Here is an 18,766-nt window from a genome sequence, read left to right on the forward strand (position 1 = left end):
TATTTAAAAAAGAAACCTACTTCTTTTTTCCACTTGCTTGGCGGCCCTAACAGGTTTAACTTCATCCTGTTGCAAGATGCTGGTGATTTCGTGTTCTCTGAGCGTTATCAACAAGACTTTGAACATCTCCCAATCACCAAAAGACATTTTCAGCAACTGAAAATCAAGTTGGTATCATTAAATGACAAGTGACATTCAGTCTATTCATAATGAAAGTAATCGTTCTCACTTTTTTCAGTTCTTCCAAATCACAGTGTAGCAGTACTCTGCCGTTGATGTTCTGCTCTCTTATCATTTTTGTATACTCAGCCAAAGCTTGGGGATTCAAATCTTCCATATTTGACAGGAGTTTGCAAACGCCATCTACATTCAAAGTTGAAAGTCTCGTCTCCAGTATTTCAGGCTACAACAAGGAATTGACAGTCATAATAAGTGAACACTGGAGAGAAACAATTGTTAGAAATATTGTTATGTGAACGGGATTTATTCATAACTATAAGATGAATGTTCAAATTTCGTTGTGTACATATGTTTACAGTTTCAGCTGTTTAGCATCCACTAAGAATATAAAATCAATTTATGGTTTTTGAATGGTTCAAAATGTCTTTTTTAAATAAAATCCCAAGTATGGGAGATATTTTCTCTCTTATTGTTTCAAAGTAGTGTAACAAAAGGCATACGAAGTAATTCAAGGTCAAGCACTGCAAATCTTATATTTGATACAATGATAAATATATATCCCGTGATTTGGATTCAAAACATCACGGTGAATATCCCAGCAAATTTTTGATAGGCTATTATGAATGTGTCGAAACTGGGGACCCGACACATGGTGAACATCCCAGCCAATTTTTTATAATACGTTATTGCTTCATAATTGATTCTAATAGCATACAAAAAAATAACCTAGAATGTTCGCAATGAGGTACCCCCCCATGAGGCACTGAGGTACGGCCCCCCCATCTCTGTGGAGGTGGGGTCCCTTTGAACATTCTCACAAATTTGCCTGTTGACATGGTTGAAGATTTCGAGATCATCTGTAAACAGCAACAATCTTGAATGTTTGATTATCCCTTCAATATCATTAATGAATATATTGAACAAGAAGGGGCCTAGGTGGCTTCCTTGTGGCACTCCTGACGTGACGTAAATATCCTCAGATATGAAACTCTTGACTTTTACAAATTGATATGTATCTCGAAGATAGCTTGCAAACCAGTTCGATAAATCTCCGTAAAACCCTATCGCTTCAAGTTTCCCAAGCAATACTGTATGAATAACTGTGTCGAATGCCTTGGAAAAGGCTGTGTAAATTACATCAACTTGGTAGGTACTTTTGTTCCAAGGCATTCAACACAAATTGGGTTTTTACACAAGATGGAAGATAACGCAGCGATTTTTGGTACCTACCTCTAAAACAGTTACCGGAGCTAAAGCAAATGGTGACTGGAAAGACATCTGGTCAGTCCAGGGTTGCCACCCTGGCATTCCCGACATCTGCGGATACACTACCGCCTGCTGTGGTTGACCGACAGGAACCGATTTCGGGGTGGCCCGCATACGCCCCATTAAAGCTGGTCTGGGAGTGTTCCAAGTGACTGAATTACCCGCTGCTTGCGAGTTCCTTGAGGAACCACCCATCATAACTCCCTCGTCTTCTTCTAAACCTTGCGTTTCTTCTAAAGTAGAGGATGCATGAATATTTAGACTTCATAATATTTGCGATATTTGCTGACTTCCGAAAAGCAAAGTGTTCATTGATTAGATCATACCTTTTATTATTTTCTTCAAATACGGATCCAAATTGATTGTGAACGGTAGGAATATTTTAAGATCGCTGACTAGTAAGCTCGAACGGTGAAACGATAGAAAGATATCGAACTTCTTCTCGTCCCTATCCAACTCAAGAAGTGGCTCAGTGTCTTTCATCATAGGGATATGAGGCCTGATTCTGAAAACAAAACATTACGATTATCTGCAAAAGCATCTCTTTGGTTGCGTTCATAAAGTTATAGTCTATCCATTCCCAATTGGAACGGCAATAAAAATAAGAGTACAGTCATAAACATTTCTTGTCTGTGGCCCCTAGTCGCCCAGATAGTTAGTAAACCTGCTATCAAATGTAGTTGTGGAATAAAGGCTCAACTAGGTAGACTGGCTGAATACTAATTTTTTGTCCGTTTCACAATAGTTCTTTATCAGTGCCGTGTGTTCGTGGGGTTAGGTGAGGTAGTGAGTGGTTTTGCAAATCGATTTTTGAAAACTTTTTCCAGAGATCAATTACCCTAACACCAAACTGATATTTTTGCACTCGACGTGCGTTTCGCTAACAAAGTTAGCATCTTCAGGAGAAGCAAATTGATACTGAATCTAAAGACAAGGCTTAGCTGTTTATATACCTGATATAGACTTTGTTTGTTAAATGATGATTATCCTAATTGATTTCATATAATTGCTAACCTCAATCTCACAAAATTGTTAATTAATACCTGTCTTTTGTTCTATATGTGCGTGTTTTGGTCACGTGTATTGAATATTACTACTCTGAACTGAATACACTGAAACTTACTTATCATATATAGACTTTAGGGAAACGTTGTCATCGAGTGAATCTTCGTACATATCGTAATGGTAGAGTATCCATGATGTTCGAAAAGGCCATTGTTCCGTAATATTTATCCAAGAAGCTAAACGATACCAATTGAAATCGATTTGGAATGCTTTCAGTAATCTTCCTGAAACAGAAAAAATCATCAGTATTTTGTCTAGTATGCGAAATGACATGTAACGAAAGAAAAAGATGGCATCAAAGAGTACAGATAAAAGTAGACGCCCTGTTTGTAATGTTTGAACAGATAATAGTGTCGAAGAGTGGTAACAATTCTATAGAAAATGATATTTTGAATGAAATTCAGAACTTTTCTCCCAAGAGAATTATTTGAAACTAAGAGCTAAAATTCACCATCAGGATACTTAGGTATACTTTTAATTATATACCGTATATATCTCTTCGTGATAATTTTTTTGAAATTTTCATTAAAAATCTTTCTTGATTTCTAAGGAACAATCGCTTTATCACTTCTTACATAGATATCATTTGATTTATTATAGCGAGAAGTGGAAGGTGCAGTTTTAAAACCAAAAGGCATTAGAGTAAATCTATTCAATATATGACAACCCTAAAAAAGTTAGCAGTTCAGACATTAGTTTCTCTGAATCAATTATTTTTCTCAAGAATATGAAAGTTTCCTTTATTCTTGGTATTAGACCTTTGATATGGAGATTTCTTGTAAAATAGTTACGATTATTTAAAATGGGTATAGTCGAAGCAACCTGTATTGTGAATAGTTAAAGCTATTGGCATCTCAAAGGCCGAAAAAAACAATACAGAGAAATAATGCTGCTGCGAAATAGTCCACGAGGACTGAAGAATTGGTGGTTCGTGTAGTTAAAGAAGAAGTATCTAATATTACCGAAGAAGAGTGGCATAAAAGGATTAAAAAAGTAATTTCAGCTGAAAAAGACATAGCCAGCAAGATCACCGGATCTTATACTACTGAACTTTAACCTAAAGGCAATGCAAAGAATATATTGTACCATCATATCAAAACTCGTATTACTTTGATATAAAAAAAGTAACCGAATTCGCAGTTATCTTACAAAATCACTGTGGCACCAACTCAAGTTCTTACGTTCTCACCTGTAATATAAACAACATTCATCAGTCTTCTCATTGAGCGAGGATTGACATCGCTGAAATAGTCGTCAGTGAGCAACATCTTGGTGAGGTCCTGAGCTCCACCAATTCGATTTAAATTCGACCCTATTGAGCTTGCCACCGACTCGGACAACTTGAGCTTACGAGATCCTTTCCTCCCGGGAAATTTGCCGAGGTTTTCCTGGCTTGACATCAGAGCTTTTTCGTTAGACAGTCTCCTGCTCGATGACTGAAACAAATACCACAATAACATTTGAAAAATTATTATCGGCAACCAGGCTTTATGAAATCGCGACGTCAATGTGAACAATTTGAGTGTCACGCCGTTTAATTCACCCACACGCTAAGTAGTGTTGTAGATCATGCCCGAAAGAAAATAACGCCGGCCGCCACTGGTAACCATAAACCAAACGTGACGTAGCTAAGAGCGCGGGAATGCCTTATGTTCCCTGTCGCTCGAGAAGCAGCAAAGAACTTCGGCGAAAATTCTACGGTTCGATTTCGATATTCAAACGCTAGCGGCGGGCATATCGAGAGAGTCAAGTACACAGTGAAGTGGACGTTACAGTGAGGTACGCGAAGTGATCTAGTAAGTGTTTGTTGTAACTAAAGTGAAATAAATTTGAGTTTGATTAGAAATTAGAAAAGAAAAACATTAGAAAGAGTACACTGTCTCATACATTTAAGAGAGATAGCTGACTGGGTGGCAATACGGCTAATATATAACGTTGAATTTCTTATTTTTGGTGGGTGACATGAATGCATAATTGATTTATTTTATTAGGGTTCATGAGCCTTCAAGAACCATTTAAAAATATAGCTCGTTATATTCTAATTAGAACCATGGTTTTCGAGTACATTTTATTTCATATGGAGAATTTTTCACGGGTTGATATACACTTCCATTAAAAATTTCTGGGATATCAACATGAAAATGTCTACTTCCGGAGATACCTATTTTAAAAATAACATTTTTATTACCTTTTGTGTTATTTGAATCCCATGTATAATTAATTCTCCCTTCCGAAGCATTTCTTATACTTTCTTCTTAGATTTAGTTGTCAGAAATGAGTGTGATTTTACTTTGAATTACGAATGAATCAGAAACTCTTTATACGCTCCGTGAATTTCACAATTTGGCAATGTTCATTATTTGTATTGTTCCTATTGGTCAATCGAACAAGCGGGACTAGGCCCGTGATGTCACGGGCCTAGAAAATCCGATTTTTGATAATTAATTACGGGAAATCAACGCTATTTAGAGAGCTGAAACAAAGTAGGTACACTATTTTTCAATTTGAAATTAGTATCAAATGAACTGTAAATTAAAAATTAAGAAACAGGCCTATTGTCAAAGTTCTGAAGTCCCTGTTGGAATACCGTATACTTATAGAAAAGTATAGCGTTTAGAGGGAAGAAAATAAGTTGATAAGTGTACAACCAATATCAAAAAACCCACAAAAACAATGTAAATCATTTTACTTACCGATCTAGCCAAGAAGCTGTTGAGATTCTCCTCGTTTTCGGTCCACGCCCCTGTCTGCTTCCTGTGCGCAGCCGCAGTTTGTTGTGCAATTTTCACTTTTCTCAATCCGGAGTTTTGCAAATAGAACGGCAGATGCACCATATTACTCAAGTAATTGTGGCCGCCAATATTGCTTTCGCTAAACAATCTTCTAGTATTAATTTCTACTGCCTGGATCGTAAACCAAGATATCAGTGTGAATGGAGACACAACAAGGAAATGTACAGCAAAAAGAAAAAAAGTTATGGAAAACAAAAACTTATGTATCGAGTGATAACTCCAAATACGCGGGACAAAATGAGAAATAAGTACATGGTACATACAAAGTTAATGGCAAATGAAACATTCAATCCTAAACAGTGACCCACGGTCAGGAATAGGAAATAGTAGAGTTAAAAAAATACTCCGTCAAATTTTTTTGGTTTCATTGATTGAAATGAAATAATAAATTATGGCGAATTAGAGGTACTACCACAGTAGAAATCAACCAGTAAGTCCACTCCCACTACTTTCATTCATAAATTCACAAAGTTCTCAGTGACCTCGAAACGAAGTGCGGTGCCAATTTTGTTCTTTTACCATAGGCGTGCGCTCCTATAAAAACGAAATTCAAGGTTATTATAGAATATTTTGTGGTAAATCACTTATAACCAACTACAGAAACTAAAAACAATAATAACAGCAGCCAAGGCCGTAGCCAGGAAGGGGATCAAGGGGTTGATTCTTTCACAAGAGAGGAAACTCTGGATGGAGATGAAAAACCATTCGAGGTGCAAGCAAAGGAGAAAATGTACAAAGTCCTCATCAATCTATAAGTTTCCCCGTATTTTAGTAATTCATTTGAAGAGATTCTCTCCGACGGAAAAGTTAAGAGGCAAATTGAATGTTTCCATTGACTTTTCTCCAGATGGATTAGATATGAGCAGTTATGCAGCAGACAATGTGGCTCCTTGTCGTTATAATCTATATGCACTTTCAAATCACAGTGGGACTACTTACAACGGACATTACACAGCATATTGCAGACACCCATATGGTGGCACGTGGCATGAATACAACGATTCACACGTGTTCCCAATTTCGCCAAAATCACTTGTGAGCAATGAGGCATGTGTCCTCTTTTATGAACAGGAGGGAACGAAGCAGCACCTTTGATGTGATTTTTTTTTCTTCTTTCCTTTTTTTTATAATCTTAGTTCTTTGAATTGATTTGTATTTCATGATTGTTCCAAATTTCATTGTTTATTGTTCAAAAAAAAAAAATTCTGGCAAAAACTTAACAATCTGCACTGACAGCAGACAAGCCCTATTAGCTTTGAACAGTGCTGGTACTAGAGTGCCACCAAGATTTAGCCAAAACCTCGGTAGATAGTAACATTATCCTAAGGTGGATTGAATGGCACGACAGGAGTAAAGGTAATTGCATTGCCGACTCTTTAGCCGAAGAAGCGGCTGGACTAAGAATTTTTGGACCGAGTGGCACCTACGGCCTGATGACTTCGACAATTGGAACTAGCCGAACATTGCAACCATGATCAATCCCTGAAGAGATGAGATGTAATCAAAGGATGCAATTTTGCCAGAATCACCCTGGGCGACCCTGAGAAAGGAAGATGAAACTGTCAGGCATGTCCTATGCGAGTGTCCGTCAATAAGAAAGCGGGTGTTCGGCGAGTCTTGGCCTACACCTGCCGATATAAAGGAGCTGTATCCTAGTGATCTGTCCACCTGCCTGAGGAGGACAGGATGGACGATGACCGAGGAGGACAACTTCTCGGGAGGATGTACAATGGGTCACATGTGGTCTAAGTGATGTGGGTCTATACTCGCCCTCATGACAGAGAATATTGAAAAAAACTTCTTCGAAACACAATGGAAAAACCTCACGGCAATGTGAGTACAAACTTTTAAAGATCTTAGCGACACTACCTGTTTGCACATGTACCCCTGAAAGAACTTTACCTTCTCTGAAACGCCTCAAAACTTATTCAAGAAACTCCATAAGCCAGGAACGACTAAAGGGTTTGGCGTTAATGTCAATCCACCGTAGAATTGACATCGACAACGTGGAGGTAATTGATTTGTTTGCTGCAAAGAAAGCTAGGAAACTAAATTTGATTTTGTAAAAAGATGTTAATATTTCTCTAACGGTTTTCTAATAAATATATATGATCATGTAACACCATTTTCTTTCTTTCGTTAATTTTATATTTCATGTTTTTCTACTGTTCCACCAAACCAAACCCCCCCAAAATTGTTTTCTGGCTACGGCCTTGACAACAGCGAATAAACTAAACACAATATCAATTTCCGACCGTTTATTATCCGATGCCCGTGGTACCGTCGAATCCTCCGATACTACAGCACTGAACGCATTGGATGAGAATCTCATCCTAAGTGGGGTTGAAGGTCCTCGGCAACTCGAGCCCATCACGTGGTAAGAGAACCTATGATTGTATTATTCTACTGTGGTACTACCTTCATTACATTTATTTACTGTCACACAGATTTATAATAAACAATCACCTTTAACTTTTTTTTTTTGCACTATATCTATGAAGCTTGTAAAATTGGATATGATCAAATAAATAGCCAGAGTTGAAACACACTGTGTTTTTCAGAGAATACAAATTCTTGTTGCACAGGCAAAACATAAACATAATTCAATTTCGTATTAAAAAACGAAAAAAATTAATTTTGAAATGATTCAATAAACAAGATCTTACTTTGAATAAAAGTGAGTTGTGTTGCTTCATCTCCTTTTTGAAAAGCACAGAGGGTGCTGTTTCAATCCAAACATTTTCCGTACAAGGACTGTTGATGAATGATACAATGTAAGACTAATGGTTTTGAACCACCATCATTTTCTACAGCCTTTGACACAAGTGCAACCACTCCTTCATTTCTACTATACATATTTTTGCCTCCCTCGGTTGTTATAGATTTCAAATTTCTCCATCGAAGGTTCTTTTAATTAATGGCATTTTCAACTCCCTTAAAAATATCTGCCCCAGTTGTCGAGAAGTACTTCATACACTTCATAAGTTTTATCTACTCCGCGAATAAAAATCAACACCTGAGCAGTATCTGACACATCCGTTGACTCATCCAACGCTAGAGAAAACCACTCATGATGTCCATTTTTGTCAGACAGTTGAGATAATATATTTTCTGCGATGTCTTGCACCCTCCGAGCCACGGTGTTTGCTGACAAACTAACACTTTTAAATAAATTTACCTTTTCGGGGCATATTTTTTCGGCTACTGCAATCAAGCATTCTTTTATCATTTCTCCATCGGTGAATCGTTTGCAACGTTTTCCGATTTCAAGAACCACATAAAAGCTGGCGCGAGTTGCAGACTCTTTTTCAGTATTCGCTTTGGTAAACAAAGTCCGCGTCCGCGTTTCAAAGCTTCAAATTTTTCCTTCCGCAAACTCTCTGTATACTTGGAGTAACTTTGAAGATGTTTCGATTCATAGCGTCGTTTAATGTAATAGTCTTTGAGAACAGCTATGGTTTCATTACAAATTAAATATAGCGCCTTATTACTGGACTCAATCACAAAATACTGAAAGTTCCATTGTTCTTGGAACGTTCTGCATTCACTATCGATTTTTCGCTTCTTTTCCATACTAACAAATCACACATAAAAACGATAAGTCAAATCAAAATACTTTTATTGACGAGTGTTACTTTATTTCACAATAGACAGTTTCGCTTCCTTCGCCTTTTCTACGCAGACTAACTCGCAGTTGCGTCGCTAGCCTTTTTATATGCAATTATTACTGCCATCTCGAGGTGATCGGAATACACTAGCTAGAACCAGAACTTTCTCGAACCAACGCGGTAATTCCAAATATTTAATTACGCCTAATGCCACCTAGCGGGTAGCTGAAAAAGATAGTACATAGTACCACTACTCGCCACTAGATGTCGTTAAGTGTCACAATACACAATAATAATTGAAATGCAAAAAAAGTTTGCTTAGGTCACGCACTTTGTGACTATCCTAGTCTAGAAATATAGTTAAGGGCAGAAATTGGCCCTTGGAACAAACTGAAAAAATCATTATGGCCCGAAGACTTCAAAGTTTGGAGACCCCTGGTCTATTCATTTCATTGGTGGCATCATTATTAGATGGCCGAGTCCCAGTTAATTTCGAACAGTCTAATTCTTCTCAGGAGGCCTTTGGCGTTTCAAGTTAACGCTTTCATTGGCAAGTTTTTCATTTCGTTTCAATTTCTCTTTCTCTAACCTTCTTTTCCGAAGAAATATTTGTTAACCCTCCCAGAGCTTCGTTTAGCAGAGCTAATATACAACAGGGTCTTCTTTTTAGAGTCGGGAAGCAGGTATTCAAAGGTAAAAGCTTGATTTGATTTTTTTCTAGAAATATATTTTTTCTATTGAAGCCAACCCTGGATGTGGCATCTATTTCATGATGGGCATACCAACTGCCTATCATAAACGAATGTGTATACAAAATTTCGTGTCCCTTCTATTTACCACTGAGGAGATCTCTCGTACGGAGCCGATCCTGGCAGCAGCATCAGGTCACGTTTATGATTTACATGCATTGTCGTCGGTTCTGGACCAGCATGCAAAATTTCAGGTCAATCGGATACCGGGAAGTGGGTCAAATTAAACTTGCAAGATTTGTTAACATACTTACAAGTCAAGTTAAATAAGTTTTTAATTAATAATAATAATAGTGTTTCATGGTTCACATTGTCGAACGATTTTGAGAAATCGCGGAACTTAAGATATTACAGTTTGAAATGGACTCATAGAAACGGACAAATTTTTTGAAACAACCTAATAGCTGATTACAGGAATTTAGCAGATATTTCAACTCGGCACGAAAGGAAATGAACATTGGTGGGTAAATCATCAATATCATTTGTGCAACAGATGAAGAGAATAGTCCCAAATTGAGCTGAATAACAGATACTTCTGGAATTTCACTGTATTATTACAAAGAGATTACTGCATATCCAATGTTACAAAATTCAAAAAAGGTATTCGATGAGTGTGTGACCCAACAGTTCCAATAACAATACAAAAATGGAACGTCATATTCAACAAAATCAACATTCACACCAAAGAAACAACATTAAAACTAACCTTCTCCCACGCGACCTGTTAGAATAACAAACATGTAAGCATTAATGAAATAAAAAAGCGATCAATCCCTAACTAGATGGATACGATCGACTTACCTTGGCAATAACATGAGGATCTATCGCTAATATCACAATGAAAGGGGTGTTTGCATCGGAAAATAGCATATGTACAGTGTCTAACACCAACAGCACCTTGTCCTGTTCACAACTATCCAGACCATCGACTACGATGACGAGCCTCGTTTGCTGTGAACACAAACTATCCAGGCATTTGACCATTTCTTTCATGAGGTTCACCTGCAAAGATATAATAAAAGTTTCAGTACCGACATCCTTTTCTATCGAATGACAATTCGTTACTTCTTCGCGCAGAGTTTGCAAAAACCCTTCGGACTTGAGCGTCTCCAGCTTGGATATGGACCTTTGCAAATGCCTTCGCTGAGAGAAGAATACGGCTCTTAAAAGTTTACTCCAAGTGTACATGTTCGCTATTGTGGCCACTCCCAACAGTAAAGCAATAACGATCAGGATTATCTTCAGGGTAACGCCAACATAAGTTTCTTGTACGCTAGAAATGAACGCATGACTGATCAATCAATGAAAAAGGAGAGAGATGAAGAAATGTTCTTTATTGGCTGGAGAACCTTATCTTGCGTTAAGTAGTTCAATAAGTAGGAGTATTTCACACATTAGTCATGAGAGATAATAGATACTAATACATAATGTTGTGTGAAAGCCATTTTCTGGATCTTTTCGCTGTGGTCTGCAGGTTTATGCGAGTTAATGCCGGTTTATGCGTATTAATGTAGGTTTATGCGAATTGATGTAGGTTTATGCGAGTTAATGTAGGTTTATGCGTTCGGAACAATGCGCGAGTTAATGAAATAGATTAAAATCATTTGGTTACCGAAATTCGATAAAATACACTCAAAACTTATTGCAATATACTCAAAACTTATTTCATGTTGAGGTATTGATAATAAGAAAGTAAGCAAAAACCATAGTAATGTTCTTTTTAGATGGTATCCTTTAAAAAACTATAAATAATTTCCGTGGCAACGTTAGTTTAAAACGCATTGTCAACTTGTTTTGTATGTCACATTGTTTGTCAGTATTTTATTTTAAGTTTAAAGTTCGGTAACTTCAAGTCTGACAAATGGTTAGATTGATGGAAATGCATAAAATAACACTTTTACAAATGATGGTTAAGGAGATAAAACCCGAACACAACAGGACGAATAACGCTTGCGATTAGGTCGGTCACGCCTGATATGTTAGAAGACAGTTTTATTTGAGATTAGGATGTTGCTAAGTCGTTGGCGGTGAATATTTTGAGCATCTACTTCGTTAACATAAAATTGTGGGTTGTAGCTGTCATTTGAAGCACGTTGAAGTGGCATTTTTACATTGAAGAATGTCAAATTATAATTTACATTTGACGTGTTTCGGGATTTTATTCAAATATGTACAGTTACAGAAATAATAAATTTATTCCATTTGGCTTTTACACACTGTATACCACAACAAAGTGGAATAAACATTTATTGAGATATGGAGCTATAAAAACACACGACATCAAAACGGACAAAACTTTTGAAACAACCTAATAAGTTACGTTGTGATATACTTACTCAATTTTTTGGGAATTGGCGTGGATAAGGTAAATGGTCAAGGCACACGTTCCGATTATTATCATCAAAAAAATAATCTCAAAGAATATTACGTAAGGTAAACAACAAACTTTCCTCCAAGTCCACGTTGACGAAGTTTTCACTAAAAGTAAACAGATATTAAGTGTAACAAACTCCACAAGAATATGTTGTTTCGGGTACTTACCTGGTTTTGGTTTAAAAGCTCTATACAATCGCGTGGCAAGAGATCCGTAACGGTTTTCTATGGCATCATACAGAGATCCTATCATTTGAACTACTGAATTTTCTCCTCCAGCAGTGCTACTTACTCTAGTTTGATCGGTGAAGAAAAACCTGAAAGAAAACTCATTGATATACTACCAACTCTTCCCTTGCTACTCGTGGGAACACACATGAATGAAACAACAGAAACAACAAAAACAAAAACCAATCCCGAAGCTGAACAGACGTGGTCACCTCAATCTAAGCTGGCTGGGGATGAACATAAATGTGCACCCCAATCTACCGCTTGGAATGAGGCTGGACATAGCAGATCACCTCGTGATGTAATACAAAGGCCAAGGCGTAAGTGCATTTGCGGCGCCGAGTCCAAAAGGAGAAAGAGAGCGAAGGTGGCAGGAGTGGCAGCAACTATAAGCGCACCCTCCTCGTCCCCCACCCCACCTCCAATAGCAAGGGCACTTCCTGCGACGGACGCCAAGAGCTCCGCCTTGAATAAAGGCAAGGAACTGGCTTCCCCTGCAGGAAAGCTCCCTCACTTGTGTACCTCCACGGAGGGAACCCCAAAAAGGTTGAAGAAGCCGTGCAACGACAGTAATGTCGCTGCACCTTCTAAAACCTTCGCGGAGGCCACCATGAGACACCTCAAGAAAGAAAGACCTCTCATATCCCATCAGTACAAAATCCTTATATGAACGTAGCACTATGTATACTGGAATGAAATTTTATAATAATCTTCTGAAAAACATAAAAGATATTGTCGTTGTTAACAGATTCCTGAAATCTGTAAGATAATCCTAATGCAATCTAGAGCCCTACAATACTGATGGATATTTTCTGGCCTGTAGAAATTTATGAACCAAATTTTATTCAAAATTGTGCTATGTATTCATAGAAATAATCTCTACTTTCAGTAATCATGCGCAATGTGACGCGCATTTTAAAATGTTTGTAATCGTGTTTGAAACTGGGAGCTATTCATTTCTAATGTTTCATTTTCAGATTTATATGTACACATATTTGATATTTTTACAATTTTCCTTCCAATGGGACCCCCTCTCTGAGGGGGTTAGCCCACGTGTTCCCGAATGACGTCGTCAAACTCTTTAGAGCATGTCTCACAGGAAGTTACTTTCAATGGAGGGGAAACTTCTATGAGGAGCAACTAGATGGCGTTGCGGTGGGGAGTCCACTTAGCCCAGTGATAGCAAATTATTTCATGGAACAGTTTGAAGGAAAAACGATAGACACCTTGTAGCTACGTTACGTGGATGAACCTTCGTCATCTGAAAACATGGAAGAGACGCCCTGAACCGTTTCCTAAACCACTTGAACGCCCAACACCCTAGGATAAAATTCACCATGGAGATTGAGCAGGACCAACGGATAGCTTTCCTAGATGTACTAGTAGAACGATGTGGTACCAGACTAACCCAGAAAGTGCATCGAAAACCCACACACACACTTGCAAGATACTTGCAAGCACTATCGAACTACCATCCTAGTCAAAAGAGAGGAGTCATCTCCACTCTAACGGAACGGGCTCGGAGAATATGTGAACCAGAACATCTGGAGGGAACTGAAATACCTTGAAGTGACCTTGAGATCGAATGGATACAGTGCCTCCGAGATCAGGAAAGCCATGAAACCGAAGAGCACCATGATAAAGGATCAGATGGTTGCACGCGCATATCTACCGTTTATCCCTAGGGTCACGGACAGAATTGGAAAGCTATTGGATAAACACGACATCGAAACAGTCTTCAAACCCACTAGGAAGATACAACAAAGCCTCAGGTCGGCTAAAGACAAAAGAGACCCATTATCAGCAGCAGGGGACTATTGCATACCTTGCACTTGTGGGAAGGTATATATCGGAACCACCAAACGATCCATGGGAACAAGACTGAAAGAGCATAAAAGGAACTGCAGACTAGGCCAAGCGGACAAGTCAGCTGTGACAGAACACGCACTTAATGAAGGAGACCACATAATTTTGTTTGAAAACACAGAACTAATTGTCCCGAACCTGGGATACCATAGCCGACTGGTACAGGAGGCAATAGAGATCCCCCAAACACATTGAGAATTTCAACAGAAAAAAAGAAGCGGTGAACTTCAATCGAATATGGAACCCCATTTCAAGGAATTCCAGAATAACGAACAGAATGACAACAGGCAGCAAGATTGTTAATGTTCCAGGTTCAAGTGCAGGTACAAGTACAGGTACAAATCCAGGTACCAATACAACTGATTACCTGACATGGAATAAATACGCTATGGGAAGCCTAAAAGTTAGTCATAAACAGCAAGCCATGATGGTTAAACCTCTGAAGAAGCTAGCCACTGCGCCAGCGAAACGTCAGGAAGAAATTCCAAAAATCCACGGTTCAAACTCGAAAAACAGTGACATTGAAAACCTCAGCCGCGAAAGTCTACACCATTTTATCTATCTATTATTAATAAATACCTGATTGGTTGTACAGCAAGTCCATCATGCGAAGCGCCGGGAGGATGGCAAAACAAAATTTGCAGGACGAGCTTCAAGTTGTCCATCTTTTTCGTGAGAGTCAAGTTGAAATTGTACGCCCAGTCCCAGTCGTATCTTCTGCTGGCGTACCAAATTAAAGCTATGAACAGGTAACCTAGTAATACAAATGCGACAACTACGCATGCCGCTACTATCCAGGACCGCAGCGAGAGCCCTATGATAGTTCCGATGACGAGGGCAATATGTACAAGGATGATGAAAAGCATGATTGTGAACTGGAAGACCGGGTCAACCCACTCGCGGGCAAAGTTCTTCATTTCCTCTGGAAAAAATAAATACAGCTTTTACATCTTGTGCAATGGATAAAGACATTTCGACATACATTTTAAAACAACACTTTTAGCTTGGGGCTTTGTTCACGAGATGGAGCTGTTACTAGTTAAAAATTTTTCTCTTACATGAAGCCCCTAATAAGAGCCGTGCCTCATGGAATGTGGTATCTGAATTAACAAATGAACATAGAACATATAAAGACATAAATATTAGGTTGGATGACCAGCTGATAGAAGACCCAGAAACTATCTCTTCCTTGTTTAATACTTTTTTTATCAACACTTCTACTAAGTTGGTGAATCCAATACGCTCTTCAAACAGTGAATTTGAAAAATTAATAGATTTCCATCCTCACACGATGTATTTGACTCTATATACAGGTGACGAATTGTTTATACTATTAAATAACAAACTAAAAAATAAAAAATCATCAGGTCCAGATGAAATATCTATGTTCATATTAAAAAGAGTTCTTCCTGTAATTATTGCGCCTTTGACGCATTTGATTAATATGTCATTTACAGTAGGTGTTTTTCCAAATCATTTAAAAACTGGAAAAATTATACCCATTTTCAAAAAAAAGTATCCAACATAAATGGAAAATTATCGCCCTATTACGGTACCCTGTGGATTGTCCAAAGTTTTTCGAATACACTTTTCTTGCACGCCTATGTTCATTTCTAAATAAACAAATCAAATCAAATCAAAATATGCTTTATTACCCAAGATATAAACATCTTATTGGCAAAGTCTAGTAAAGTAAAACATGTATAAGGGACAATTATTAACAAATATAAACTATAAAATAATGCTTAAACACCGGAGCAGAGTATATAGACAGAACAATATTAAGTCCAGCTGAACAGCTACAAATATAAGTACATGAATTTATGAATATTAAGTAAACGTAAATATATAATTCTACATAATGAACATTGATAGCCATTTTGTGTTGGTTTCAATAACTTGTTTACACAAAGCTACATGTCAATTATTCGATAGAGCCTTGGTAGAATTCGTCCACACTATAATAGGGCCTCCCAACAAGGTATTCTTTCACTTTCTTTCTGAATTTCTTTCCATTATATATTCTCCTTAAATTAATGGGAAGGTGGTTAAATAACTTCTTGCTATTGAAAATAATAGAATTTTGTGTAAGGGCTAGAGAAGGTGTGGGAAGGGAAACAGAGTAAGACTGACGTGTACTATAAGTTGCGGTGTTCCCAAATTGATTTTTATATTTTTTGTGGATAAGACACACTGTTTCCAAAATAAAAAGACATACTAAGGTCAGAATTTTTTGCTTCACAAAAAATGGGCGGCATGAATCCCTGTAGCTAGCCTTGCATAAATATCTGATGGCTCTTTTTTGTAGAGAGAATACCATATTGAAACGAAATTTTGCACAATTTCCCCAGAAACAAATTCCATAACATAAATAGGATTCAATTTGTGCAAAATAAACTGACCTTGTGATAGTAGTGTCCAACTCTCTTGCAACAACCCTCACTGCATGACATCCTGCTGCTAGTCTTTTACATAAGTAGTCGACATGGAAATCAAATTTTAGATTTTCATCAATGAAGAGCCCTAAAAATTTGTTTTTCTCCAAATTTTCAATTTTTACATTTCCCAAGTGTACTTCCCCTATGTTACATCTAAACGTGATCACCTTTGTTTTATCGATGTTCAATGATAAGAGATTGGAATCACACCACTCTTTAACCGTTCTTATGTCGACGATGATTTAATCAAGTAAATTGGAGGATGTATTGCTATGCCAGAGGATAGTGGTGTCGTCAGCGAAACATGTGAATTTACCACTTATGTTAACATGGATTAAGTCATTGACATAAATGAGAAACAACACCGGTCCCAAAACGGAACCTTGTGGAACCCCACAAGAAGCGTTCCTCTGATGAAATTCCATCTAATAGAACATTCTGCCGCCGATGAGAAAGGTACGTCTCAAACCAAAGTAATGCCGATCCTCTAAATCCGTAAACTTCCAGCTTGCGAAGAAGCAGCATGTGGTCTACACAATCGAAGGCTTTGGTTAGGTCACAAAACATGGCCGCCGCAGATTCTCTGTCATTCAGATTGGTGTACAGGTTTTCCATGAGTGAAAATATGGCGTCTTGTGTACCTTTTGAAGACTGAAAGCCAAATTGGAATAAATTTATCACCTTGATTTTCTCGAGGAAGGATATTACTCGTTTTTTTACCAGTTTTTCTATAATTTTAGACAAGACGGGTAGCAAAGCAATTGGCCTAAAATTAGCTGGGTTGTCAAGATCGCCTCCTTTATGTAGAGGAATGATTGTGGCAATCCATATTCCATATTATGGCATTCCATATTAAGTCAAATGCAACATGGATTTTGTTCCAAAAAATCAATAAATTCCACAGTTTTCATTATTAAACAAAATCCTAGAATATGTAAATGGAGGAGAATGCCCAGCCGTGATTATTTGTTTTTTAAGTAGAGCATTTGACTGCGTTAATCATAAAAAACTTTTTTCAAAATAGAAATGTATGGTATAAGGGGGTTTCTCTCAGTTGACTGACATCATTTCTGGAAAATAGAAAACAATATGTGTCAGTTCAAGTTGAGAGAAAAAAAATGAAATCTATAGAGTCAATTCCGAATATCTGAATCTAAGTATGGGGGTGCCACAGGGTTCAATAATAGGTCCTCTATTTTTTGTACTCTATGTAAATAACAATGAATCAGTAGTTACCACAGGTCATTATACCGCTTATGCAGATGACTTTTCGCTAGTTACATCAGCACCAGATACAAAAGAATTACAAAACAATGGTGCCAGAATAGTAAGGCGGATATAAAATTATTTCAATAACAACGATTAATTTTTCAATGCAGAAAAAAACAGATGTTATTCGTTTTCACAACTGGCAAAACAGAGTGGAAAATATACATTTCATGGTGAACAATGTGACCCTAACAAATACTGATCACAATGTAAGAATCTTGGGAATCATTTTAGATGAGTTCCTCGATTGGAAAGGCCACTGTCAACAATCAATATCAAAACTTAATTCATTGAAGTTTCTCTTCATCAATTTACGAACAGTTTCAACAAAGAGTCAGCTGCTAAATATATATTATGCTCAAGTAGAATCAAGACTTAGATATGGTATACATTTCTGGGGTGCCTCCACCACAGCAGGAAATGTTTTTATAGCACAAAAGCGAATTCTGAAGTGCATAGCGAATTTTTCTAATAGAGAATCATGCAAGGCACATTTTAATGAGTAAGGTGTTTTAACTTTAACATCAGTTTATATTTTTGATCTGTGCGTTCAAAAATAAATCAAGATTCACAACAAATCTAAAACTTCACCAACATGATACTAGAACCATTAGCTAGATAATCACTTTCCAGATATATAATCACCTTCCAGATTATTTAGAAGCCTTGAATAGTCTTTCTCTGTTTAAAAAATGATTGAAAAAATATTTATTACAAAAATGTTTTTATGCTTTGCATTAATTCTTTGAATAATGCATAGTCATCTTAGTTTTAGAACATGAGCCTGTCTTCCTCTTTTCTTTTCAATTTGTATTGTATTGACACTTCTTACACAATTTTATTGTCCTACTGGAAATAAAGAATTATTATTATTTTCATGATTACTATTATTAGACGAAGATTTCGTATATGCAGCGGAGCCGTGTTGAAAT

The 18,766-nt window shown here is 37.4% G+C and overlaps 1 protein-coding gene across 1 annotated transcript in view; it reads right to left on the minus strand.

The window, feature by feature from the left end:
- Arms (Ankyrin repeat-rich membrane spanning) overlaps window positions 1–18,766 on the minus strand; it is a 91,416-nt gene that overhangs the window by 22,381 nt on the left and 50,269 nt on the right. The window contains 12 exon segments of the mRNA XM_074172491.1: window positions 21–156; window positions 230–403; window positions 1,411–1,679; window positions 1,773–1,951; window positions 2,570–2,735; window positions 3,701–3,947; window positions 5,205–5,414; window positions 10,462–10,662; window positions 10,726–10,933; window positions 11,997–12,138; window positions 12,202–12,350; window positions 14,707–15,049. Coding sequence (XP_074028592.1) covers window positions 21–156; window positions 230–403; window positions 1,411–1,679; window positions 1,773–1,951; window positions 2,570–2,735; window positions 3,701–3,947; window positions 5,205–5,414; window positions 10,462–10,662; window positions 10,726–10,933; window positions 11,997–12,138; window positions 12,202–12,350; window positions 14,707–15,049 — 2,424 coding nt within the window.

The sequence above is a fragment of the Leptinotarsa decemlineata genome, unplaced genomic scaffold (genome assembly GCF_025532065.1).
Source record: "Leptinotarsa decemlineata unplaced genomic scaffold, Ldec_3_MD MMD2_P_RNA_scaffold_12, whole genome shotgun sequence".
Lineage (NCBI taxonomy): Eukaryota > Metazoa > Arthropoda > Insecta > Coleoptera > Chrysomelidae > Leptinotarsa > Leptinotarsa decemlineata.